Source organism: Eptatretus burgeri, chromosome 4, assembly GCF_056783735.1.
Source record: "Eptatretus burgeri isolate ZD-2024b chromosome 4, Ebu_testis_v1, whole genome shotgun sequence".
NCBI lineage: Eukaryota > Metazoa > Chordata > Myxini > Myxiniformes > Myxinidae > Eptatretus > Eptatretus burgeri.
The window spans coordinates 80,280,984-80,307,981 of NC_140964.1; the positions used below are offsets into that span (position 1 = coordinate 80,280,984).

A 26,998-nucleotide genomic window follows, 5' to 3' on the forward strand; every position below is an offset into this window, starting at 1 on the left:
TGACTCCATTTTTCGTTCTCAATCACTATTCTCATGCAGAAACTTGGTTTGTGTCAAATACTGTGTGTTTTAGCTTGTACGAACCAAAACAACACATGTTACACAATAAACCTTATTCAGGCAAAAACGTTATAAATATCTGTGGAAAAAGTATGGGTCCAGACCTGGAATCAAACCCAGGTTCTCTTGCAAACCATAGCAGTAAACCATAGCAGTAAACCATAGCAGTAAACCATACCAGTAAACCATACCAGTAAACCATAGCAGTGCTCTGCCATTTGAGCTATCTGGGGGACCCACCAGGTAAGCAACGCAATTCTTCCACATATACAAGTGACACTTTCCCCCACTGCTTCTCGATCTGGGCCCGTAATTTGGGGAAGACCCTCTCATGGGCAGGCTCTTGCTCAGGCCCTGGTTGTCCAATAATGGACCACAATTCATTGCGGTTGAATTTGCAACGTTTCTGAAATTGAACGGCATTGATCAAACTTTATGTTCACCATACCATCCTCCAAGTAATGGCTTAGCTGAGAAAATGTTCAGACATTCAAGAAAATATTTGAGAAATCTGACAAAGCGAGGACATTGTGCCATAAAATAGCAAATGCATTTTCACATTACAGGAACATTGCTCATACGACAACAGGTGGAACTCCGGCTGAATTCTTCTCAAAAAGAACCCTCAGAACTCGTCTGTCTATGTTTACAAAGAAGGGTAGAAGGTAAACAAAATGCTTCCCTTGATCCTTTGATCAAATAAGTTACCGTTGTTACCCTAAAATAAGATCCTTTGACTTGTATCAGCCCGTCCATGTCAGAAATGTGAGAGGGGGGAAGGAAAAGTGGATTCCATGGACGATTGTAGTTATTAAAGGTCCACTTACTTACCTGGTGAGAGTTCCAAGAAATAACCATAGGTATGTGCGTGCTGACCATCTGTCAGCTGACCATTTATATAGAAATGGTGATGCATATGGAAGATCGGAGCAAAGTTTACCTGAGTACGAACCAACGTCGGAGGTTCTCGATTCAACACCTACAATGAGTCAGCAGTCACCTGATTTAGTACCTGCGGATCCCCAAGCACCTGTTCAACCAAGTATTGATACGAATTTGGAAGCTTACTGCACACAACAGCCAGGTCCTATAGATCAGTTATATCTGTAAGTATGTGTTTCTAGGCAGGGTCCCGTCCTATATTTGATGGGTAATTAATTGTACATGCGCTGTGGATTATTTTATAGTGAGGATTTTTTACATCCCCAACAATAACAACAACACTATGGACCATTCCCACACGATGGCATGTCGAACACGCATGTGGGTGGTGTTCCCTCGGTCACCAAGGTTCTGACTCCACGCTTCGGCCAATCGGAAGGGTGCAAGCGCGGTTGCCGCCTTTCAGCCAATGGGTGCAGAGTGAACTCCAAGAGAAGCAGAGCCTCTTCCGGGGGGCGGGGGATCGAGACGCCCTGATACGACCCCCAACCAATCACGGAGAGACGAACGATTTCCCCTGGTGAATGAGGGGTGCGGTGACGAGATACACATCCCCCCCCCTGGATGTCACCGAGAGAAGAAATAGACGGGACGGCGCGGTCATCTCGTGGCTGGTCTCATCTCGTGTCTGTTCTCAACTTGTGGTTGGTCTCATCTTGGCGCTGGTCTCATCTTGGCGCTGGTCTCATCTTGACGCTCGCTCTGGTCTCGTCGTGTGCCGGAGGAGCGTGCTGGAGCATGACGCTGCCCTCCGTACCCGGCGTTTGCAGCAGCATCGAGTTGCGGGTTCAAGTCCCGCCGAGCTGGATCGTCAAGGACCGCATGAGGCGGGAAGGTCCAAGCTAGCTCTGGTCTCCAGCTCACCTTTCCTCAAGCTGGAAACCTTCAATAAAAACCCGACGGGGTCCATTTCTTTGGGTATTTGTGTGTGCGTGTGTGTGTCCGTGGGCCCCGTCTGATAAGTAGACATTGCTTAAGTATCTCGCCCTTGTACATTGACTGCATATTCATGATAACTCTGCTCTGTGTTCCCCTCCCCGATTATTGTTATAAATAAATACCCCTTTTGTTCAATGTACCAGCTCGTTCTTTGTCATTTCTGCCATTGGTTTGCCAAGGTGCGTATTTGGGATAAGGAAGGCCGTTGCCGTAGTTGTGCATTTGGACCGACAGACCTCGGTAACCATCCGCTCGGGTTACACGCGGTTCGAGCACGGCGACGGCTCGTCCTGCTCGAGGCCTTCCGAGGGTGTGAATTCCCCGGTGGCTTGCCGCGTGGGTACTTAGGTATATTGAAGTTTGGCAATTAACCCTACCCCACGCGGTCAAATTATTGGCGATTCATGGTCCTGTAAGGGACCCGTACCTACGGACTTATCCGAGGGTCACGACCTAGATTCCGGTGTGTTCGGTGGAGCCGACTCTGCTGCTCCCCCCTGGCAGTCGTGCTCGCCGCCGAGACCCGGCCCCATAACAGTATGGTTCCTCAGACATTACCGTTTTCGTCCAATAGCTTGATCAGTGCTAGAAAATACAAACAGCACGCAGTCAGATTCCAGCGAGTTCCCCACTGTTCGTTCAAAATCCGATTCGAGGTGAGTAATTCCAACGGTACTTAGAGGGTCCAGCAGAGGGTCTCGACCTCCACAGAGACTTGATTTGTAAGATTAAGATTCAACTTTAGCACGTGACGTGGAATGGAAAATGTTTGGTTTACTGATGAGTGATTACGATTGCTTGTATTTCCTGATAAAATTTCATGTTATTTATATTAAAGATTTTTCAATGTTGAGTGGACTATTTTACAGATTCCTGTCCGGGAGGGAGGAATGAGTGTCCTGGATTGTTTGGGGACTGACGTCACGAGGAGGGGGTGGAGCGTGCGCATGCGCAATAAAGGATTTTGGTTTCACGTGACGAGAAGAATGGAATACTCGGCATATTCGCTTATCCAGGATACAACAGGTAGTATATCTGTCAATGGCAATGTGTATCCTATTACTATAGCGGTGGTTTCCGTTAATTCCAATCTTCTTAATCTTAAACAGTATAAGGAAAGTTTAATCAAGCTTATAATATATGCGTTATTGTAATGTGAAATCTGAGTGAGAATAAGTCGATATTTTCAAAAAAAAATTTTTTTTTAACGGAGACTGTTCAAACAAAGGCATCCAACACAGCCTCGCGGCGAAGCGGAAGTGACGTTCGTGGGGCGGGGGTTTCCCGCACCATGCGCACGTGCCAAGGATGGTGGATGAAGGTGATGTTAGCTGACTTCCAAGCAGATGGAAGATGACCTCGGGCACATGATGGAGTGAATGGAGCAGTAAGTTTGTGAAGTACATGTTGTCTTTTTGGTTTAAATCTGTCGGCGAAGCGTTGGGTAAAAAAAAATTCCTCGGTTACGATATTAAATACAGACACTTGGCTTTTCTCAAATATAAATTTAAAATTGGGTAAAAAAAGGAAAATTTTACTTTTTTTTTTTTTTTTCAAAAAAAAAAAAAAAAGGAAAATTTTACTTTTTTTTTTTTTTTTTTCAAAAAAAAAAAAAAAAGGAAAATTTTACTTTTTTTTTTTTTTTCAAAAAAAAAAAAATCGTGTGCGGACAAACGCGGGATCCAAATGCAACATCGTCTCCTCTGAGAAGAGTAAAAAAAATATATTTTTTTCTCCATCCACCGATGAACACTTCTATGTTCTATATAGAACATGATTTTTATATTTTACAGTTTCATATTGTTTATCTCCTTCAAATCATATTTCATATTGAGATTTTAAGGCTTATTTTAATTCCTCCCTCGGCGACATGTCTTATCCTGTTGAAGCGGCCATGACGTTCAGTTAGCGACAGTATCACGTGAATTTTTTTTATTTTTAAGTTCAAAGCGCCTTTTTGTCCAACGAAAACTTCGAGCTGCGAATCAAAACTCAGGAATAACTTTTATTTTAACAATAGTTTTACTCGTAAAATGTAATTAACAATGCAACCCGTAACCCCAAACAATAAACCCATTGGGCGTGCTGAACGTGGCGCGCGAATTCAACAACGCGTTTCGTCATCCAGTCGCAGCTTCTTTTTCTTTCTCGACGTCGATACATTGTGCGAGTGGAGGCGTTCAAATGTGAACAGCCTCGAAAGCGTCACCCTCGGCCGGACAAACTGGGAATGTGAGTTCGAAGCGACACGAGATTACACACGTGAGTAATCGCTGATGACTGGAATGATGTGGGAATCGAGTTATTACTGATGTATAAGGCAGGATGAACACTATACATGGACAAAAGACTGCTGGGTCGTTGAATGTCAGTTAATAACTGGCGTGGCTTTCTCGAGTTAAACCTTTCGTCAGTGACGCCCATCAGTTTCGAGCAGGGAGCCAATGGGAGAGGAGCAGAACTTATTTGTTTGTTTATTAATTATTTTTTTAATTTTTTTTTTTTTTTTTTCCCTAAACATCCAAGTCCAAGAGTTACTGTCGTCTCGTTGATGGAACGTTGAATCTCCAATGTTGAGCAACTTCTCCATGCAGGTTTCCCTTTGTAGTGGGGCAGATATTTGAGAGAATTGTGCTATTTTATGTACAAGCATGGAATTTTGCACGCTGGTGGAGTTATGTCATGCAATTCATTTCGGATATGGAGCCACCTGAAAAGTTGCCTCCCCTTGCTGCAGCCGCCATTTTCCAAGATGGCGGATCAAATTTTATACTCTCTATAATGTGTGTGATTCCAGATGGCCAAATAGTCTGGTAATGGAATTTTTTGGGGGGGTTTTGAATTGTTTTACATGTGGGATATGCAAACTGAGCTATTAATAACATTACAGCCCAAGATCTCTGAATTTGTGTAAGATATCTTTGAGTTGCGTTGTATTTCATGTGACTGTGTGAACAACTCAAGACAGTCAGTCTCTGAGAATTTGGTTCGGAATTTTTAATACGTTTTAATGCATGTAGTATTTAATCAGTTTTCGAATTTGTTTTTGTACAGTTTCAGATGTGTGAAGATTAGAAGATGTACACATAATGAAGTCTACTAAAAGCCATAAACTGTTTGACCCAATGACTTCTATTAGTGCAAGTAAAGAAACACCAAAATAAATTGACTGGAATATTTGTGTACTTTGTTAGCAGATATCCCTAGAAATTTTACAATGTCCTGCACAATCCAAAAGACCGAGTGCTGGTCAAGGGTATTCCACATTAGCAAAGGAATATCATTAGTTTCAGTGAAAATTTGTGAGCTGCCCATCCCCATAGATGTAGGGAACCTCGACGAAGGATCTGGGATAGAGAAGACTCTTGCAGGCCGCCAAGCAAAGTGGCATAAATCATGTTACATGAAGTTTAATTGTACAAAACTTAGTACAGCACAGAAGAGGCATGCATCTTCAGAGCAAGAGGGGGAACCGCAGCCATCTTCAAACAAGATGTTCATGCGACGAAGTAGCAGCCCGGATGAAGCTGCGAAGAACCTTTGTTTTTTTCTGTGAGAAACCTTCACGACAAGAACCTCTCCGTGAAGCCTCTACATTTCGTCTCGATAGCCGTGTTCGAAGATGTGCAATAGACCTGTAAGACAAAAAACTTCTTACGCAATTAAGTGCTGAGGATCTCGTCGCACAAGAGGCGAAATGTCATGCAAAGTGTCTTGTTTGTTTGTACAACAGAGCAGCTGAAAAACAGAAAGAAATGAAAGAAAAGAGCAAGGATGAAATACGTCATGGTATTGCCCTTGCTGAACTTATGACATACATTGAAGAAGTACAGATTGAGGAAGAAGTGGCGCCAGTATTCAAGCTTGCGGATCTAATCAAACTCTATAGCAGAAGATTGGAACAACTGGGACCACCAAATTGTTTTGATGGTGCAAGTAAAGTGCCAGAAGAAAAAATGAAGGTCGACCTCACAGTACGAAATTGAAAAACAGGATTCTCTCCCATTTTCCATACATTACAGCTCACAGGCAAGGGAGGGATATTTTTGCCGGCGTTCGATGAGGACATTAGGTCTGCCCTGTGGAAAGCCTGTGAAATTGAAGATTATGACGAAGAAGCAATATGCTTGTCTCGAGCTGCAAAAATCATCAGAAGAGATATGAATGACCTACAAATATAGTTTTCAGGCTCATTTGAGCCTGAATGTCAATTAAACTCAGTTCCACAAATTGTCTCTTCAGCCGACCATCTCCCAGAGAAAAATCTAAAGCAAGCGTTCAACTGTCATCTCTCAAAAGTGATTGCTCCCTTTTTTCAAGGCTGTATATTGCTTGCCAGTCCAGAGATGGAAACCTAAGTGAGTTCTTTCAACATGAAAATCAGGCATGTCCACCAGCGCTGTCCTTTTTTAGGTAAGCTGCGGCAAGGAAACAAGTCTGATCTCATGCAGTGTCTTGAGAAAAGCATTGAAGTTACCTGTGACACACCAAACTTTGATGTTATCATTATTGATGGTGCTGCAATGGTGAATATCCGAAAGCCAATTGCAATTACAACATTTGAGGATTATGCCTTGAAGGTATTCATTCCATATTTGGATCGCCAACTCCAAAATGTGAGTCGCTTAGACATCGTATGGGATCAGTACCTGGATAATAGTCTGAAGGCCCAGACAAGGATGAAACGTGGTAAAGGAGTCCGGCGCAGGGTTGCTGCACATGTACGTCTACCAGGAAATTGGCAGGAATTCCTAAGAATTGACGACAATAAGAAAGAGCTGTTTGTTCTTGGTCGGATACGTTGCACAACATTCCACGGAGAAAGAAATTATAAACACCGATGGGCGCAGTGTCTGCAATAAGGAGCGGGATATCAGCTTTCTATCCCCGTGTGATCATGAGGAAGCTGATACGAGGATGGTCCTCCACCTTGCAGACACAGAACGACAGGGCTACAAGCACATCGCTATCCGTACAGTCGATACAGATGTTGTTTTAGCTGTGGCTGCAGGGGCTGACCTTTCAATACCCAAGATATGGATTGCGTTTGGAACAGCAATCATGGAACAGAAAAGTCATTCAGATATATTCATCTCCATGAAATCATTACGTGCCTTGGACCATTGAAATCTGAAGCACTGCCATTCTTCCATGCCTACACAAGATGTGATACTGTCATCATTCTATACTCGTGGCAAGAGAACTGCATGGGAGATGTGGAGGTTGTGTGAAGAAGTGACAGATACTTTTCTAGCACTCTCAAAAGGACCTGATGACCTATCCGATAACCACTTCAAAATGCTTGAAAAGTTTACAATTTACTTGTATGACCGCACAAGCAATGCTGAAACAATTGACAAGGCACGCCAGGAACCGTTCACAAAGAAAGGGAGAGCTATGGATGCGATTCCTCCCACAAGGGCAGCCCCAGAACAACATGTCAGAAGAGCTATTTACCAGGGTGGATTTTATTGGGGGAAGTCACTGCATGCCATCATGGATTTACCTTCTCCTGAGAAGTGGGGTTGGTGGAATCCAGTGAACTGGAAACCCTTTTGGACCAAGTTGCTTGAAGTTAGCACCTCAGCCAGAGAGCTTATTTGCTGTAGGTGTAGAAAAGGGTGTGTTAGCCGTTGCAAATGTATAAGGGCAGCTTTGCCATGTACCGCACTATGTGCGTGTACTGGTGTAAATTGTGATGTTTGAAGATGGAACCGTATTTTTGCTGTGAAATTCCCTTTGGTCTAGATGCGGCAAGCAGGATGTATTTCGACGTGTTTGCTACGAAAATTGGAGTGCATGCAAAGAGCAATTTGGCATTCATAGAACTTGAAGCATGCGTTAATATGTAATAACTTCCTGTAATAAAGGAATTGTTTCATATTATTGGTTTCTGTTAGCCCTATGTCAAAGATTTGTGTGCCACGATTACCGGGTACCCTAATCATATGGTATTGCTCTGTCACAGGATCCCCAGGACCCAGCACCCTGATACAGGGTTTATCCAATTTGAATTCAGTTTATTGTATTTTATATTGTATTTGATTACTTTGTTGCTTTTTTTTTGGTAAGTAATAGTTCATAAATAATTCAAACGTGTACATTGAAATAGCCCAAAATTGGCACCTATATTTTTCCATTCACGGGTTATTCTGTTATTTACCCCTCGCAGATGTGGATAATTAATTGTATGTATAATTGCTGTAATTATGTGTTTCCAAATTGTCTTGGTGGTAGATAAAAAGATTACCTCTGCTGCAGCTCAAGTTCTTAATGATTGGATATTATCTGCCCGTACAGTTTTCAAAAAACGATTACTCTATAAATCATAACTTATTTAATAATATACAAAATATGATGATGATATATGACGATATATAGAAGCTTTGTTTCATTGTTTTATTCCTATTTGTAGCCAGAAAAATTCACTTAAAACAATGTTTTATATAATTAACAGAGTAATCCTCTGTATACCTGTCGGCCATATTGGAAAATGGCCACCACAATCACGGGAGGTAACTTTGGAGGTGGCTCCTTATCTTAAAATGTTGCTGTGATACGTATCTACGCATGTGCCAAATTTCATGCTTGTACTTGCGAAGGCCCACCCAATTCCTTCAAATATTTGCATATTACTCCCCGACTATTGCCAGCAGAGCCTTGTAAAGACCGTGCAAGGTCGTGAGAGAGGCTTTTCGATGTGCAGTTCATGGAATATTTGGCCACAGCCGTGTCTCTTGGTCTCTTTGGCCATTCTTTCATCTCTCCTTTATTTTGTATCCATAGTCGAGGCTCGTGGAAGAGAGAACTGCCCGGGGGAAGGTGGGGAAACGCCGTCAGTTTGGCAGAGGAACGATTTCTTGTGTACAATATGGAGGCTCTTTGAGGAGCTGGAACGTAGAACTGATCAGGACGTGCAGTACATAATAGAACAAAAGGAACAGTATAAAGAGAGGGGAGGGCACTAATAACATGATTAATAGGAGAAACAGAGGTGGGAAACGCATCAACAGCAGGGTTGAGGGACAAAATAGAGACTTGAAGGGATGTGGGGGAGGAATGAGGGTTGGGGAGGGAAAGGAGGGGGGTGGGGGTGGAGAACAATATGGATACAGACATAAACTCTCCAGAAGGAAAACAGTAATCTTGGAAAGGGGAGGGTTAATGGGGTGAGAAAACATCATGGTTGTGAATGGGGGATGATCTGAGATTGTGGTGAAGAGCTATCTTGAAGCCCAGGAGAGGATAGTGAGATTGAATAGAATGAGGATGTTGGTTCCACAGATAGGAAGAAAAACAGGAACGAATGCGTGGAGGTGAGCAGTGATTCTGGATTTTGGAAGTTTTGCGAGAAGGGGTTAGAGGCAGACACGGTGTACTGCAAATATATGTGGGGGTGGGAACAGAACACGGAAGGAGTAGAGGGCACAAGACCAGAAAGGAGGCGGGAAAAGACCGACCTGTCTGTTATGGGAAGGTGATAGGCCCATCGTCTCGGCTTCATCGCTGGAGATTTCAATAATCTTGAAGGCCTTGGTTTCCACAGCATCAAGGTGAAAGGCAGGGGCAGCAACCCAGAGAAAAGAGCAGTACTCCATCAAGCTGCAGATGAAGGCAGTACACCAAGGCATTTTTGATTATTGGTATCTCCTTCAATGAGGCCGAGTCTTTGGGTCTCTCACTCTCTCACCGCAGGTAGGTCGGTCGGTGGTTTTTCCATCTTCTACTGTCTCTTCTCCGGTCTCACCCCCCTCTGTCTGCATTATGTCCCCCCGCCCCCCATATTTCCGCAGGATGCTTGAGGTTCGCCAGCAACCCCCTTCTGGTAAAACTACCAAATCATGAATTGCTGCTCACTTGGGCGTTCCGTTTTTGCAAAAGTTTTCATTTTAAAAGGTCACTATGTGCCCATCGATTCTGTTTGGTGAGGTAACCTTGCTGATAAAGTTTCATAATTTTCCCTTCGAGGAAAACTTCCAAAATCCAAAATAGATATGTTCGTGTCTTCCACTGATTGTCACGTACCTTTCACAACACTTGCCGCAATCATCGCCCTTTGCCTCAGACTCATCCCTAATCTGTCTGCAGTGGGACTGGGGCCGCCATTTTGAAAATTTCACGAAAAGTGAAGTTTTTGCAAAAAATACACATTTAGGCATTTGCGCACTCATTCATGTCAAAGGCCAAAATGTGTATCAATTCTGTTGAAGTTCATTTTTTATCTCTTTGAACGAATGAATGCCACAATATGATATTGAGGGCTGCCATTTCGTTATACCTAGCAACCGCCGGTTGCGAAAAAATCTAGAAATTCATCGCCACGTTCGCACACGTACTTCGGAAGGAAAAAACAAAGAAAAGTTCGATGAACAATTTTCAAAATATTCAAACTCAGCAACACCGAATAGCTTATTCGAACAGCGCAACTCCGTTACAGGCCAATCCAAGCACATACTAATCAACGAGAAAGACTCCTGTAGTCCTATAGTCACGACCACCCGTTTAGCTCAGTATAGGCCATCAGTCATGGCTCAGAAAGTGCCTGAAAATCAAGTTTCGTTCCACTCATTGGGGGGGGGGGGGGTAGACAAAACCTTGATAACATGATAGTTTATATCCAAATACATACGTATCCAAAAGTTCTCCACTCAAATAGCTGCAGTTATTGTGTATTTTCATCTTGAAAATCGATGCATTCGCCGCGCTCTCTCATTTGAATTTTCTCCACACGGATCACCTGACGCCTCGACAGCCAATAGACACCCCCCCCCCCCCCCACGTATTATTCCGGCGCGGGAGGACCAACTTCGATCATGGGCCTATTGTACCCGGAGTGCCGGTGTAAAGATTTCAAGCTACCCCCCCCCCCCCTTTCAAGTTACCTCCCGATAATCTGAAATCGATTTCAAGTTACCCCTGGGGGTAGTTTGAAATCGATTTCATCCTACCCCCTACGATTTCAGATTACCCCCCTCAAAACATTTATTTATGTAGGTTTATTTACAAAAAATAGTAATTTAATTGATATTGAAAACTAATTAGGGAAAAACCATTGACCACGTGACATCCTTTAAAGAGTTTGCAATTCATTTTGATTTTATTATGAATGATTTTATTTTAATATTGTTATTAATTGAAATCAGTATTTCTCATACAGTTGTAGTTTTTGCCATATTTTAATGAAATCCTTCTTCGATATACTTGATCCAAATAGACATACTGGTATATCTTTTAAACCAACTCGGACTATACTTACAATTATGGAAACAACGCAATAAAATCAATGTATAAGAAAGGCAATGAAAACAGCTTATTTTTAATTCGCAATTTCGTTGTGGTGGTGGTGGTGGTCGTATGGCAGCTCAGCTGCCGGGGTAGCTCTCATTTCTTGAAGCACGACTGTGTCGCTGATGCAGTGCCCCTCTACCAGTACACACACTGCAACTGGTACTCATTTCGCCGACCTCGGAAGGATGACAGGCTGAGTGTGTAGCCTGGTGTTGGCTCAGTGGTTAGGGTGGCGACTTGGGATCCTTGGGGCCTGAGTAGTGGTTAGGGTGGTTGCTTGTGTCATCCTTGGGTCCTGAGTAGTGGTTAGGGTGGTGGCTTGGGATCCTCGGGTCCTGAGTAGTGGTTAGGGTGGTGACTTGGGATCCTCGGGTCCTCAGTAGTGGTTAGGGTGGCGGCTTAGGATCCTCGGGTCCTGAGTAGTGGTTTGGGTGGCGACTTGGGATCCTCGGGTCCTGAGTAGTGGTTAGGGTGGTTGCTTGGGATCCTAGGGTCCTAAGTAGTGGTTGGGGTGGTGGCTTGGGATTCTCGGGTCCTGATTAGTGGTTGGGGTGGTGGCTTTTGATCCTAGGGTCCTGAGTAGTGGTTAGGGTGGCGGCTTGGGATCCTAGGGTCCTGAGTAGTGGTTAGGGTGGTGGCTTGGGATCCTCGGGTCCTGAGTAGTTGTTAGGGTGGTGGCTTGGGATCCTCGGGTCCTGAGTAGTGGTTAGGGTGGTGGCTTGGGATCCTAGGGTCCTGAGTAGTGGTTCGGGTGGTGGCTTGGGATCCTTGGGTCCTGAGTAGTGGTTCGGGTGGTGGCTTGGGATCCTTGGGTCCTAAGTTCAAGCCCCGTCGGCTGCTGAATTAATGCACCAGGGGTTTGACTCAGCCTGTCATCCTTCCGAGGTCGGCGAAATGAGTACCAGTTCCAGTGTGTGTACTGGTGGAGGAGCACTGCATCAGCGACACAGTCGTGCTTCAAGAAATGAGAGCTACACCGGCAGCGAAGCTGCCATACGACCACCACCACCACAACGAAATTGTGAATTAAAAATAATCTGTTTTCATTGCCTTTCTTGTACATTGATTTTATTGCGTTGTTTCCATAATTGTAAATATGGTCTGAGTTGGTTTAAAAGATATACCTGTATGTCTATTTGGATCAAGTATATCGAAGAAGGATTTCATTAAAATATGGCAAAAACTATAACTGTATGAGAAATACTGATTTCAATTAATAACAATATTAAAATAAAATCATTCATAATAAAATCAAAATGAATTGCAAACTCTTTAAAGGATGTCACGTGGTCAATGGTTTTTCCCTAATTAGTTTTCAATATCAATTAAATTACTATTTTTTGTAAATAAACCTACATAAATAAATGTTTTGAGGGGGGTAATCTGAAATCGGAGGAAGTAGGATGAAATTGATTTTAAGCTACCCCCGGGGGTAACTTGAAATCGATTTCAGATTACCGGGAGGTAACTTGAAAGGGGGGGGGGGGGTAGCTTGAAATCTTTACACCGGCACTCCGGGTACAATAGGCCCATGATCGAAGTTGGTCCTCTGGCGCCGGCACTCTCAGCTAAACGTCGTTCGTGACTATCGAAGACGAGCCATTTGTTGACATTTTCTCTCCATTTATCCCATCTTACAGACGTAAAACGTTTGACTTCTTCGTTCGCTACATTGTCCTGGTGAAAAATACACGGGGGGGGGGTGTCTATTGGCTGTCGAGGCGTCACGTGATCCGTGTGGAGAAAATTCAAATGAGAGAGCGCGGCGAATGCATCGATTTTCAAGATGAAAATACACAGTAACTGCTGCTATTTGAGTGGAGAACTTTTGGACACGTCTGTATTTTCATATAAACTATCATGTTATCAAGGTTTTGTCTACCCCCCCCCCCCCCGATGAGTGGAACGAAATTGCACGATACAGCTTACGGCTAATGGGCTTGTCGACACACATTTACTGACACCGATCGACTAACATCTAATATGAAGTGAAAAATCACCAAGGTTTATAGCTTAGCCAGAGTTGTCATTGAAATTTGGGAATCTATTCCTGTGGTCTTCCACACACTGTAGTAGGGCCTGACGCTGCTCTTCATCATGGCATATTGGAATAAAATCAGAAATCAACTTAATCCCTCTCTCTGCAACATCATTTATGACGTGCAATGACGAGCAGATTCCAAGAATTTCTTGTATCCAGAAAACTTGTCCCACATATGAGCAGGGGTTTGCAACCATTCTTGTGGTTCATCCGATCCAAGTGGATCAAACATTAGCCATGATTCACCGCGCACTAAATTTCTGAGTTCTGGTTCTCCAGAGTCTTAATCAAATGTCGGTAGTTCAGGCTTCCCCGATTGGAAGCTTTGTGGTCGTTCGGTTTCGAAAAGTTTCTGGCCAATCAGTTTTCGCTCATGTGCTGGTTTATCTTCGTCCACTTGCGACAGAATAACCAGTTGAGGCGTTAGATACCAGGTGTGGCGCTGGCACGATGTCATGCAGTCATCTGACGCTCCCTGATCATATTCGCTGTCGAGGTAGATATCGGCCATGAATTTGATATCATTATGCGGAGCTGCTACGTTGAGCCGTGATTCCAGGAATGCTTTCACATAGAAGAGCCCGACAAAATTAGCCATTCTTTTCATACAAGTACGCTCATCATCGTCCATGGTAAATTGCGACTGTAGTAGTTTACTTTGGTAGTTTACTATATCCAAATTTATCCAACGTCTGGTGAACAAGGTAAAAGTTCCTATTTGAAGCACTTGACTGCACTTGAACTGGGCTTTCAAGTTGATGCATTTTCCGCGACCATTTCTGATTGTTCCGGATGACAGTGAACAATAGACCCATCACGGTGCTCTCCAAGATCAGTTTCCACGTTTTCAAGCCGAGGTTTTTTGGAACCTTTAGGACGTCCTCGTTTTGTTGTAGCTGCTTCCATGATCAACTATTCTGCAAATATACACAGGGAAATATTTTGTAAATAATGATTTCTTTCATCCTCTTGGATGCATTTTTGCTGGATCTGCTGCTATATGGTCAGAGTCGTCTATTCTGCAAATACAAAGGAAAAAGACATTCGTGTAACAAAAATCACAGACCGACCAAAACATGCAAGTTTTACAAAACTAGTGCGTGCCCGTAGGTGCAAACAAAACAAAACAAAAAAAACTTTCAAACCGCATGCCAGAAACAACGACACAGGCCGTTCCTTCGCTCTCACCTGCCCGTACGTGCGTGGCCGTACATGCAAAAAAAAAAAAAACTTTCAAACCGCGTGCCAGAAACAACAACCACACAGGCCGATCCTTCGCTCTCGTAAATGACGACTGGATTGGGGCATTGTGTTTATCGATAAATGCGCATAAGAAATCGAGAAATTATTAGAATACAGTAAGTCATCACTATGCGGAAGTAGTGCATGCCCATATGGAATGTTCACATGCAATCCACAAATTATCGCTTGCATTGATTTTTGCCTTTTATCTCAAGGAAAAACGCAAAGAGAAGACGAAAGAGGAGAAAAAAAAACGTATAAAAAATTTACTTCCTGCTTCGGAGCATACCAGCACTTTGATGTTACCCAAATTTATGCACTGTCTAATATGAAAACGATCATAACTTGGGCATTGTGTTTATCTATAAATGCGCATAACTAATCGAGAAATTATTAGAATGCACAAAAAAAAACGTACAAAAAATAATTTACTTCCTTCTTCGGAGCATACCAGCACTCTGATTTTACCGAAATTTATGCACCGTCTAATATGAAAACGATCATAACTTGGGGCATTGTGTTTATCTATAAATGCACATAAATCGAGAAATTATTTGAATACATGAAGTCATCATTATCCGGAAGCCCGTACGTTGTAACCCGTAATGGGGAACGCGGCTGCCCGTAAAAAAAAAAAAAAATAATAATAATAATAAATAAATATTCAAACCGCGAGCAACAAACAACAACCACACAGGCCGTTTCTTCGCTCTCGCGTGCCCATACGTGGGTGGCTCGGAAGTTCGCATATCACAGTTACGATGACTCGCAATTTAGGTTTTAATGGCCAATTATTCAATTCGCGCAAACGTATTTTGCCTTTTCGCAATGTCCTCGCAAGGAAAAACAAGAAGAGAAGAGAGAGAAAAAAATTACTTCCTGGTTCGGAGCATACCAGCACTCTGTTTCCGAAATTTATGCACCGTCTCGTATGAAAACGATCATAACTTGCGGCATTGTGTTTATCTATAAATTCGCATAAGAAATCGAGAAATTATTAGAATACACGAAGTCATCACTCTCCGGAAGCCCGTACGTTGTAACCCGTAATAGGGAACGCGGCTGAGCTTCCCTTCCCCATCGGCCACGCCCACGCAACAACGTGTCTTCCCATTGGTTTGGTAAATAAATGGCCATAACTTGGGAAGCACTTGTCCGATTAATATCAAACCTTGAAAAGGCACATCCTCAGGTCCCCACAATATATCTGGCAAGTTTCAATGAGATCGGACCAGCGGTGGTCGAGAAACAGCGGACACACACACACACACACACACACACACACACACACACACACACACACACACACACACACACACACACACACACACACACACACACACACACACACACTGCTGGAATTAGAGATAGATGGCAGCCCTCGGTCAAACATGTCAGGAAAATTCAGAAACTTTTTGGAGAAGATGAAACACATAGATTTGACAGCACATTGTGATATTGGAATTTCAAAAAACAATGTGTGTGATTGGGGTATGTTATTATGATATTCGACGAATTTCTGGAAAATTCAAAATGGCGGGAAATTTCGGAAACTCTTTCAGCAAGGTTACCTCACCAAACAGAATCGATGGGCACATCGTGACCTTTCAAAATGAAAACTTTTGCAAAAACGGAACGCCCTACTGCTCACCTTCACTCTTTCATTTCTATTTTTTCTCCACCTTTGGAACAAACTCCCATACTCTCTTCAATCTCACTCTTCCCTCCAGGTCTTCAAAACAGCTGTTCATCTCGATTAGCCCATGAGCCCGAGTCGAAATTGGTATCACTTGGGTGGGCAAATTCCCATGGTGTTTTTTTTTAATAGCCCTATGTCTGTAGTTAATAAATTGATGTGATAGACTTTTGTAAGGAGCAGCTTATTGGTGGTTATCACTCGTTGAACATTATGAGGTGATGACAAATTCTTAGGGGTTAGAGAAACAAAATCTATCATAACTTTACAACCAACAAACATAGCCTCATGAACTACAACTCAATGTCAATATTATACCTCTCTGCAAATTGATATGCGACTTGAAACAATTGGTTCAATAACTAGGTCACAGAAGGTCAAAAGGTCATGAATTTTTGCTGATGCTAAAAATCTCACCTATTGCCACCAATGGAACTACTACTTCATAAATTAGGGACCTATTTTGTCTTCACTGTTCAGAATGTGAATGGTAGAAAACCTGTGAGACAATAAAGCGGTTATTGTTCCTTTATTTTGCAAAATGTGCATTCCACAGCAAACGACAAAAGTCATATTTACAAAACTAGAGAGGGAGCACTCGGGAGAGTGCAAAACCTCCGCCGCCAATACTGCTGGGTCACTCAAGTGAACCTTATATCTTATTCATTAAATATGTCAACAGTGCTGACAGTTATAGTTCTTTTCTCCAACAATTTCTTTTTGGGGGGGGGGGTGTTAGAAATCACTTAAAACATGTAGAAATGCAAAAAAAAGAAATCAATTTTGTTGAAAAAAAAAAAGTTGCAAATTTTTTTTTTGGGGGGGGGGGGGGGTGGAAATCACTTAAAACTTGTAGAAATGCAAAAAAAAAATTCTCTAACAATTTTGGGGGGGGGGCAAGTCCAAAATTTAATGGCATGATCCTTGGACCATACCTAACCCCCCACCAAGTTTCATCGAAATTCGTCGGAGTTTATCCGTAATACTGTTCACAAACAAACAAACAAGCAGTCATAGACTGGTACTTACGAAATCGTCAACTTGACCTCTGACCTTGTCTAATAAAAGCTGTCTTTCGAGAAGGTTGCAACGCAAACCAGAAGTTTCTACGATTATTCTGTATCCAACCATCAAAAATCGTAACGTCGACCGAAGCAAAAATCTCCATTTCTCCACGCAATTATACCTTAACGTAACTCAACGACGCGTCTGCTCGAGCGCACTGCATCATGGGACGACCCGTGACGCGTCAAGTGAAATATTTTTTATACAATCTTAAAACGTCTCCAAAACATCCGATTTTTACCAGAATTTCGACAACCGAGTTTTAAGCGTCCTAAGCGATCGCAAAAACCGAAGACAAAATTAAAATCGAAGTTAAAACGAACTCGTAACGTCGAGCGAAGCAAAAATACTCCATTTCTCCACGTGAATTTACGGAATTATGTTTGACCTCACCGTGACCTTGACCTTTGATTTTGACCAAAATCTAATCAGCACTAGCCATCACCCTCCTGAATCACGTGGTGTAATTTGACATTGGTAGCTTCTTCCGTTCTCGAGTTATCATGCAAACAAACAAACGGAAGTCATCAATATACTTACGAAATCTTTAGATTTCGTAAGTAATAAACCTTGCCAAAAGGTGACCACGTGTGACTTCTTTAAGGTCACACTGAGGTGAACAGAGCTGCTATCCACCAGGAGCGACTCCTTGAGGAATATCTGCCTACGAGAGATTCCGATGAGAATCGTTCTGCAGAGTAACCATGAAAAATGTGCGTTTGCCTCATAACGTCAGCAAATGACGTCATAATGTCTCAAGCTTGACATATCTAGAAAGCACTCATCAAGGTGTTCAATTTGAGGTACTACACGATATAGTTCCTAAAACTTGAAAATTTGACCTTGGGGTCAAATATGTTTGACCTTCGGCGCTAACCATGAAGGTCAAGGCCAATCGCCACCTAAAATTAATCAGCTGAGCGCCAGACCATGAACTATATTCCCATGAAGTTTGAAGACGATCCGATCAAAATTACTCAAAAAAGAAGGGTTTCGTCGACTCCCCTGATTTGCGAAAAAGTGACCTTGACCTTTGACCTTGACCTTCAAAATTTTATGTGCTGAAAGGGACCTCTATAGGCCTCTGATATGCGAAGTTACAAAAATTTCCAATGATAACTGCTGTGCAGAATTTTTTATACGTGATTACAGACAAAGCCTGGTGTTGGCGCAGTGGTGAGGGCAGCGGCTTGGGATCCAAAAGGTCCCGAGTTCAAGCCCCGTTGGGCCACTGAATTAATACACCAGGGGGTTGACTCAGCCTGTCATCCTTCCGAGGTCGGCGAAATGAGTACCAGTGCACTGGGCCGGTGTATACCCCGGTTAAAATAGGTGTAGCATATCCCTGTGTCGTAAGAGGCGACCAGGGTTGCGATCATGAAGGGCATCCGGCGTAAAACATGTGCCAAATTACTATGCGGATCATACGGATGATCCTCTGTGGCGACCCCGAACGGGAGCAGCTGAAAGAAGAAGAAGAAGAAGAAGAAGATTACAGACAAAACCAAAAAAAACCCATACAAGCTGACTAACATATTGTTGTGGTTACCAAATTCGCAAACCACCATTCAGGTCCCTTAGGTGAGGTATCTCGGTAAGTATATGTGTAGTTAGGCCCAAACCCGTTGTCTAGAGGGAATAAATGTCATTATGCGTGCTGCGACTCTTCAGGATAGCCGTTTTTCTTTTACTATCTTTATTTTGGACCAACCGCCATTGTTACCACCATCAACAGTCATCACAACATCAACCATCCACCGCGGCGCCGCTTCACGTCACACCTCGCAACCGTCGCATCGCCACCGTTCTTGCGCCGCTTGTGGGTGCCGGTATTGGACTCGTGCAGGGCGCGCGCCGAACAGCGTGTACAAAACCACGGATTTTCCGCTCCAAAAACGGATCAAAAACGACACACGCCCACTTTTGTGCCGTCCAATCGGTGAGCGAGGGGCGATTTGGCCCCGCCTCCAGGGCGTTGGAGGGCGGTCGCTATATGCAAATTCATGGATCAAAATGCATTCACGCCCACTTTTTCTCGGGCCAATGGGGAGCGAGGTGAAAGGTCAAAGGCAGGGGGTCAAAGATGAGAGAGCAAAGCCACGGGGCTTATATAAGCGGCTGCGTTCGTCAGTCCAGTGAGTTAAGACTTCGCAGTCGGTGGAGTTGGGAAGAGGAAGAATTGGTTGTTGGTCGTCGTCGTCGTCGTCGTGTGCGTTGGAGTCGGAGCGAAGAGGACGGAGCTGTGGAGAGGCGGGGAAGGCAGACGAGGGGGTGCTCGCGTCGTGCCGGGAGCTGCACACCAGGGAGGCCGACGGCGCGACCTGGTCGAGGTGGAGACGCTCGTCGCGGGACTAGAGCCAGAGTAAAAATCCTCCTTACCCCGAGCATCAGCAACCCCCTCCTGTTTCCCCCCGCGCTGAGATAGTGCGACCAAGGGGGCCCCTTTCCCACCCCCTACCAGACACTGCCCGGAGGCCCACGGAGTTGAGGCACCATCGCCGCTCCGCGTCTCATCACCAGACGGGTAGGCCCGACCCGGTCTCGGCCTCAGGCCCGCCTCATCCTTGAGGGTTCTCTTTTCTTTTGTTTTTGGGAATGTGTGTTGTCGGCGCCGTCTGTGAAGTAGAATTGTATAAGTGTTGCCGTGTGCTCGCGTAATCGGTATTAGATCTGCATTGTCGCATTTGCTTTTTGTGTAAAATTGCATTGTGTTTCTTTTCCTTTTCTATGTGCTTTTGGTGGAATTGAATATGTGTGCTTTCCGTTCATCGCGAATAAATGTGCTTTGTGTTGAACTGTTTCCCGCTTCGCTTCGTCATTTCTTTCATTGAATCCTCATCTTGCTTCACGTAAAGTGTTGGTAGTGGGCTGAATACGCCCGATAATTAATCGAACCGTCGAGGTCGACGAATAACACCGCTCGGTTATCCCGATAGTACGGAACGGGTCGCTTAAGTGGCCCGTGTCCGAAGTCGACCTGCGGCGAGGTGCGATCGCCCGGTCTACCCTCCGTGTGGGTACTTAGGTCGGTCGAATTTGGCGAGCAACCCTATCCCACGCGGGGGCCGATTGGCTCGATCGCGGTGAGACCGAAAGGTCCACCCGTGACTGGTTCCCGGCGTTAGTCCGAGAGGGTCACGACTGGATTGTCCGTCCGGTGGGCGACGTGCCGCGATTCGAGTTACGTGGCCGTCAGCACGCCGGCGGGCACGAATACCGTAACACTGGTGTCAGGTCGTGCGATACAAATCCATCGCCCTCCTCGCGGCACTGATATCGGAGAACAGGAAAACGGGCTCTCCTGTCTCCGGCTAAATTCACGGGAATCGGTCCAGGGGTGAGAGAAGCGACCCCCGATTTCCTCCAAATTACGAGCGATTCAAATTAACCCTTTAAGAGAAGCAAGATGGCGTCTCAAGGTGAGCGGGAGCCGGGGGTATTAGAAATGGATGTAGAATGTGTGGAATCCATGGCTCAGGATGGAATACCCGTGCAGGAAATGTTAATCGTACAGGAAAACGAACTCGCCCAACTGAACCCAGAGCCCGAAATAGGTGCGGCAGCGGCCGCGGTGTATGACACCTCCCCCCCCCTCTCCACCAAAACCCGCCGACCCCTGCCGAAACGGCTCACCCAAGCGCACCCGACATGGCCCAGCTATGCGCCATGCTGGCGGCAATGACAGCGAGAATGGATGCGAATACACAACAAATGAACGAAAAGATGGATGCGAATACACAAAAAATGGATGCGAATACACAACAAATGAACGAAAAGATGGATGCGAATACACGAAAATTGGATGCGAATACACAACAAATAAACGAAAAGATGGATACAAACACAAACAAAATGAACAAGCAAATGAGGGAAGAAATGAAAGAGCTACGGGGTGAGACGCAGAACATGGGCCGATGCCTGCAGGCGGGCATGAAGGCCGTGACCAGGGAGATAGGAATGGCGACTCCACGTGTGGAAGCAAACGAGCTGGAAGGGGGTGCAACGGCTGACAGGCCCGCGGTGGAGGCGGGTAAAAAAATAATTCGGGGGGCGTGTTGGGCGAGGGTCGTGACAGAGGAATCGACGGTGACCGAAAGGGAAAAATTAAATGGGGAGACCAAAACGTGCGAGACGAGACACGAGGTGACGACAACGGAAATAATAGTTGAGACAAGGGAGGTAAAGGGTGAAGAGTTGGCAGAGACACGGGAGACAGAAAAAATAGAGGAGAGACAACACGATGAAGACGGGGTAAGTGACGCACACACACACACGGAGGTAGTGGAGGATAGTGAGGTTGAGCTCGCGGAGCGTGTAGGGACCCAGTGCGAGCACCTGGATGGCCTCCTCCAGGAACGAGGGGAGGGAGTATGCCCCCTTGAGGCGAGTCACGACCAGGTGAGTTCGGTCGTGCTTTGCGAGGTTGAGGGGACGGGTGCTGTGGACAGGTGCACGGAGAGCTTGGGGGGTATAGAGGCCCCGGAGACCCTTGTGGGGACACGAATCCCCAGTGTGGTTGTCCCTGTGTGTGTGGTGCAAGGTGTGAGTGAGTCCCCGTGTGTGGAAGCGACCCCGTGTGTGAGTGGTGTGGTGGCGATGGTGCCAGAGTACGTGCTTCCCAGCACGCCGTGGGTGGGTGAGGCACCGTGTGTGAGTGAGGCCGTGTGTGTGGATGAAACGGCCAGTATGAGTGAGGCACCGCGGGTGAGTGCCCCCGCGTGTGCGAGTGAGGCACGGAGTGTGGATGAGGCACAGCGGGTGAGTGCCCCCGCGTGTGTAAGTAGTATGGTTTGTGTGAGTAGTGAGGCACGCGTGAGTGAACGGCCGAGTGCAAGGGAAACCGTGTGTGTGAGAGAGCGGTATGTGAGGGAGATGTCGGTTGGCATGCGGGAGCACGCAGCCGCGTCTCCCGGTGTGAATGTGATGGAATGGACTGTGAGCGTCGTAACACGCAGGGGTGCGTGTGTGGAATGGAGACGGAGACGGCGACAGAGGAGAGAAAGCCGAGTAGCGGCTGTAGTTGTTTCGGGGACCGTGCCGGGTTCACCCAGCAGGGAGCACGAGGTCCGTGCTGTGCAACGCACGAGACCACCACGTGCTCGCTTGCGAGAGTGAAGTCCCGGTCCGGAAACGCACGCGGTGGATTTGCCGATCCCGCGGACGGACAAAGTTTAGGCAGGACTACGGATTTGGACCGGACGGGTTCTCCACGCGATCGTGTGTGTTAAGCTCCAACGGGCAAAGCACACGTGTTCGCGTGGGGAACCCCACGAGACGTGGGGCTTGTGTTTTTTTATGCGCACGGTGACGTCATGGCTGCACGCGGGGTTGGAATCCGGCAGGAGGGGTATCCCTGCCGGATGGTACCGTCCAAGGAGGGACGAGGAATACGTGCAGCTGCATGACGTCACGGGCAGGTGCAAAGTGTGCGAGTTGCCGCGCTGGTGATGCGCATGAAAAAAAAAACAAAAAAAAAACAAGCCTCACTTTCGGGTGCACAGGATTCCTGGGCAAGGGGTGGAAGACCCCCTTGATCCCCTGGGCACAGGATGGAAACTAGTTAGGGGGAAGGGTTAGCTTAGTTAGACCGACTTCATGGGGCAGGGGTAAGTCCTCATGGAGTCCGTGGAATGGATTAGTTAGAGGGATTGTAGCCAGATTTAGGTTGGGAAATAAAATGATTTATTTTGAGGACATGGACAGACTTGTGAATGTGTAGAGGGGACGTAGCTTAGCTACGTAGTGTTAAAAGGAACGTGCTACTAGTTTAAGGGACGACGTGGGAGCACGAATTAGTTAGGGGATATAGTTAGGAGGATGGCAGAGTTCAGCGGTGTGTGTGTTGAAGAGTTGGAGAGTTGTGAGGCATGTGCTTGGTGAGTGAGTGAGGCCAGCGGGTCTGTGTGAGTGGAGCGAATGGGGAATGCATGGTGCGATGAGTGATTGGGGGGAGGAGTGACTCCCGCCCAAGGGACCCCGGGGTCAGAGTAAAGTGAGTTAGCTGGGTTAGTCAAATTGAAAAATGGAGGTCGTTTTGCTGTTGGTGGGAATGTAGGCTCGAAACGCGTTTGGAGGGGTGCAGGAGCCCTGTTGACGGGCTTGGGAGCGTGGCTGCGAAAGGTGAGTATCGCTGAGTGGGTACCCCGGGCACCAGGCTAGTCGGCCGTGGTAGGCCAAGGGCCCATGGGGGTCGGGATAGCGTAGTGGGCACGGGTGCGCCTGCTTGGTGCGGGGGCCCGGGGCGCCATTAGCCGCGTGGGCAGTGTTGTGGGCAAGGGTGACCCTCGGAAAGGGGCCCGGGAAGCCAGCCTGCCACGTGTGCGTTTCAGGGGAGGTGCCATGGGGGGCACTCCCCGGTGTTAGGGAGCTGGTAGGCTCGGAGGCAGTGTAGTGCCCGGGGGTGCCATAGCGGGAGATTCGGCAGAGGGTCGTGCCTGCCAAAGGGAGCCACGTGTCCCAGCCAGGAGACCGTGTGAGGGCACGGAGAGAAAATTGGGGGGCGAGGCCCGAAATTGTGAGGACACCAACACAGGCGACGGGAATCTGGGTTGTTAGAACCAATAGTTTAAGCGAGAGGCGCTTGTTGAAAGCCCCGGGGTAGTTTAACAGTTAAATGGTTAGGGTAGATTAGGAGATGTACCCCTCCGCACCATCCATCCCCTCGCTGTCGTTGTGGGCCGCTGGACCCACTTGGTGTTAAGATCGCCGAACTCTGGGGAGGCCATTTTGAGGCTTCGTTGGGCCTCGGCACAGGACGTTAGCTCTCCCTTATTCCCCTCCGGGAAGGGAACGTAGGGGTTGGGAGTAGGCTAGGTGACAGGATAGGTTAGCCGAACAAGGACCATAAAGGGGGTTAGAGGACGATTTATAGTGGGGAAGTAAAAATAAAAACAACAAAAAAATAAGTGGGGGCTAAATTGGGGTTTGACAAATTAAGGGAGTGGGTATGTACAGTGACAGGCAAAGGCGATAGGTGGGAGGGAGACAGGTAGGTAGGTCCGAGCCCGCCTTCCAAGTGGCCAGCACCACCGCACTCCCTCCACCAACCTCCACTGAACCGCAAAGGCTGGCCAACTTCATCGGCTGGCCGTGTTTTGCTTCAAGGCGGAGGCCGGCCAACTTCATCTGCAGCTGCTGTGCTGCGAGGCCTGTGCCGGCCCACTTCATCTGCCGGCTGGCTGTTTTTTCTTCAAGGCCTGTGCCGGCCAGGTCATCTGCCGGCTGTGTTTGCCTGCAGCGGCCTTCTTCTGCGGGCTGTTTGCCTGCTGCCTTTGCCATGCCATGCCCACTGCCCACCTTCACCAGCCCCGTTCAATTTTGCTTTGCCCCCCCCCCCCCTGTTCATTTCCATGTGCACCAGGATCCGCAATGCAACAGTTTGCAAGCTGCAAGAACTGCCCTGTTGGCAGCTACAACACGGGCCTGCAGTGGCGGCCTGTGCACCGTGTTTGCGTCAAACCATTCATCCATCCATTCGTTGTGCTCATTGCGTGTGCCACTTGAGCTGGCACGGAGACTGCGTTTGTGCAGCCCATGCACCGTTGTGGTTCACTGCGTTCAGTTCAAAAAGGGAAGGCCTTGGACTGCGTGTGAGCAGCCAGCCACGTTCCCTGTCACCTGCATTGTTTTGAGCCAGAGACTGCATGCGAGCAGCCTGGCTCCCTGTTAACTGCTTTCTTTTTGCAGAGCTCATTGATCCTGGGCCATGGTTTAGTGTAAAATTTGTAAGTTAAGGTTAAGATGTACTGTAAATATGAGTGCGCCCCCGGCATGTCTGTCTTAGCGCCGGCAATTTTATTTAAGTCGTCCGTGTGAGTGAGTTTGTTTAGGTAGTTACGCAGCCCTCAGGTTATTTATTTTGGGGACACGAATACCATGAATGTCGCACTCAGGGATCCGTAGGTAAAATGTACTAGGGGAAAACTACACATGATGGCACACGAAAATTTGACAACTCGGGACGAGTCTGTAAAAAGGGGAGGGGGTAGTGTTGTGGTTACCAAATTCGCAAACCACCATTCAGGTCCCTTAGGTGAGGTATCTCGGTAAGTATATGTGTAGTTAGGCCCAAACCCGTTGTCTAGAGGGAATAAATGTCATTATGCGTGCTGCGACTCTTCAGGATAGCCGTTTTTCTTTTACTATCTTTATTTTGGACCAACCGCCATTGTTACCACCATCAGCAGTCATCACAACATCAACCACCCACCACGGCGCCGCTTCACGTCACACCTCGCAACCGTCGCATCGCCACCGTTCTTGCGCCGCTTGTGGGTGCCGGTATTGGACTCGTGCAGGGCGCGCGCCGAACAGTGTGTACAAAACCACGGATTTTCCGCTCCAAAAACGGATCAAAAACGACACACGCCCACTTTTGTGCCGTCCAATCGGTGAGCGAGGGGCGATTTGGCCCCGCCTCCAGGGCGTTGGAGGGCGGTTGCTATATGCAAATTCATGGATCAAAATGCATTCACGCCCACTTTTTCTCGGGCCAATGGGGAGCGAGGTGAAAGGTCGAAGGCAGGGGGTCAAAGATGAGAGAGCGAAGCCACGGGGCTTATATAAGCGGCTGCGTTCGTCAGTCCAGTGAGTTAAGACTTCGCAGTCGGTGGAGTTGGGAAGAGGAAGAATTGGTTGTTGGTCGTCGTCGTCGTCGTCGTCGTGTGCGTTGGAGTCGGAGCGAAGAGGACGGAGCTGTGGAGAGGCGGCGAAGGCAGACGAGGGGGTGCTCGCGTCATGCCGGGAGCTGCACACCAGGGAGGCCGACGGCGCGACCTGGTCGAGGTGGAGACGCTCGTCGCGGGACTCGAGGCAGAGTAAAAATCCTCCTTACCCCGAGCATCAGCAACCCCCTCCTGTTTCCCCCCCCGCGCTGAGATAGTGCGACCAAGGGGGCCCCTTTCCCACCCCCTACCAGACACTGCCCGCGAGGCCCGCGGAGTTGAGGCACCATCGCCGCTCCGCGTCTCATCACCAGACGGGTAGGCCCGACCCGGTCTCGGCCTCAGGCCCGCCTCATCCTTGAGGGTTCTCTTTTCTTTTGTTTTTGGGAATGTGTGTTGTCGGCGCCGTCTGTGAAGTAGAATTGTATAAGTGTTGCCGTGTGCTCGCGTAATCGGTATTAGATCTGCATTGTCGCATTTGCTTTTTGTGTAAAATTGCATTGTGTTTCTTTTCCTTTTCTATGTGCTTTTGGTGGAATTGAATATGTGTGCTTTCCGTTCATAGCGAATAAATGTGCTTTGTGTTGAACTGTTTCCCGCTTCGCTTCGTCATTTCTTTCATTGAATCCTCATCTTGCTTCACGTAAAGGGTTGGTAGTGGGCTGAATACGCCCGATTAATTAATCGAACCGTCGAGGTCGACGAATTACACCGCTCGGTTATCCCGATAGTACGGAACGGGTCGCTTAAGTGGCCCGTGTCCGAAGTCGACCTGCGGCGAGGTGCGATCGCCCGGTCTACCCTCCGTGTGGGTACTTAGGTAGGTCGAATTTGGCGAGCAACCCTATCCCACGCGGGGGCCGATTGGCTCGATCGCGGTGAGACCGAAAGGTCCACCCGTGACTGGTTCCCGGCGTTAGTCCGAGAGGGTCACGACTGGATTGTCCGTCCGGTGGGCGACGTGCCGCGATTCGAGTTACGTGGCCGTCAGCACGCCGGCGGGCGCGAATCCGTAACAATATCTTGCAAAAGCTTCGTTTTGGCAAGATAACAAACAGAAAG

The 26,998-nt window shown here is 46.9% G+C and overlaps 1 protein-coding gene across 5 annotated transcripts in view; it reads left to right on the top strand.

The window, feature by feature from the left end:
• Positions 1–26,998, top strand: part of ANKLE1 (ankyrin repeat and LEM domain containing 1) — a 69,874-nt gene that overhangs the window by 9,705 nt on the left and 33,171 nt on the right. The window contains exons 2-3 of one of the 5 annotated variants that reach the window (XM_085878922.1): positions 2,811–2,967; positions 3,170–3,328. Coding sequence is in view for 1 of the 5 variants with exons in the window: in XM_085878919.1 (XP_085735045.1) it covers positions 4,512–4,535 (24 nt within the window). In the remaining 4 variants the exon portion in view is untranslated. Of the gene's footprint in view, positions 1–2,810; positions 2,968–3,162; positions 3,329–3,977; positions 4,204–4,496; positions 4,536–26,998 lie in introns of those variants that run through there. The other 4 variants (XM_085878923.1, XM_085878920.1, XM_085878921.1 and 1 more) reach the window with 4 other exon arrangements.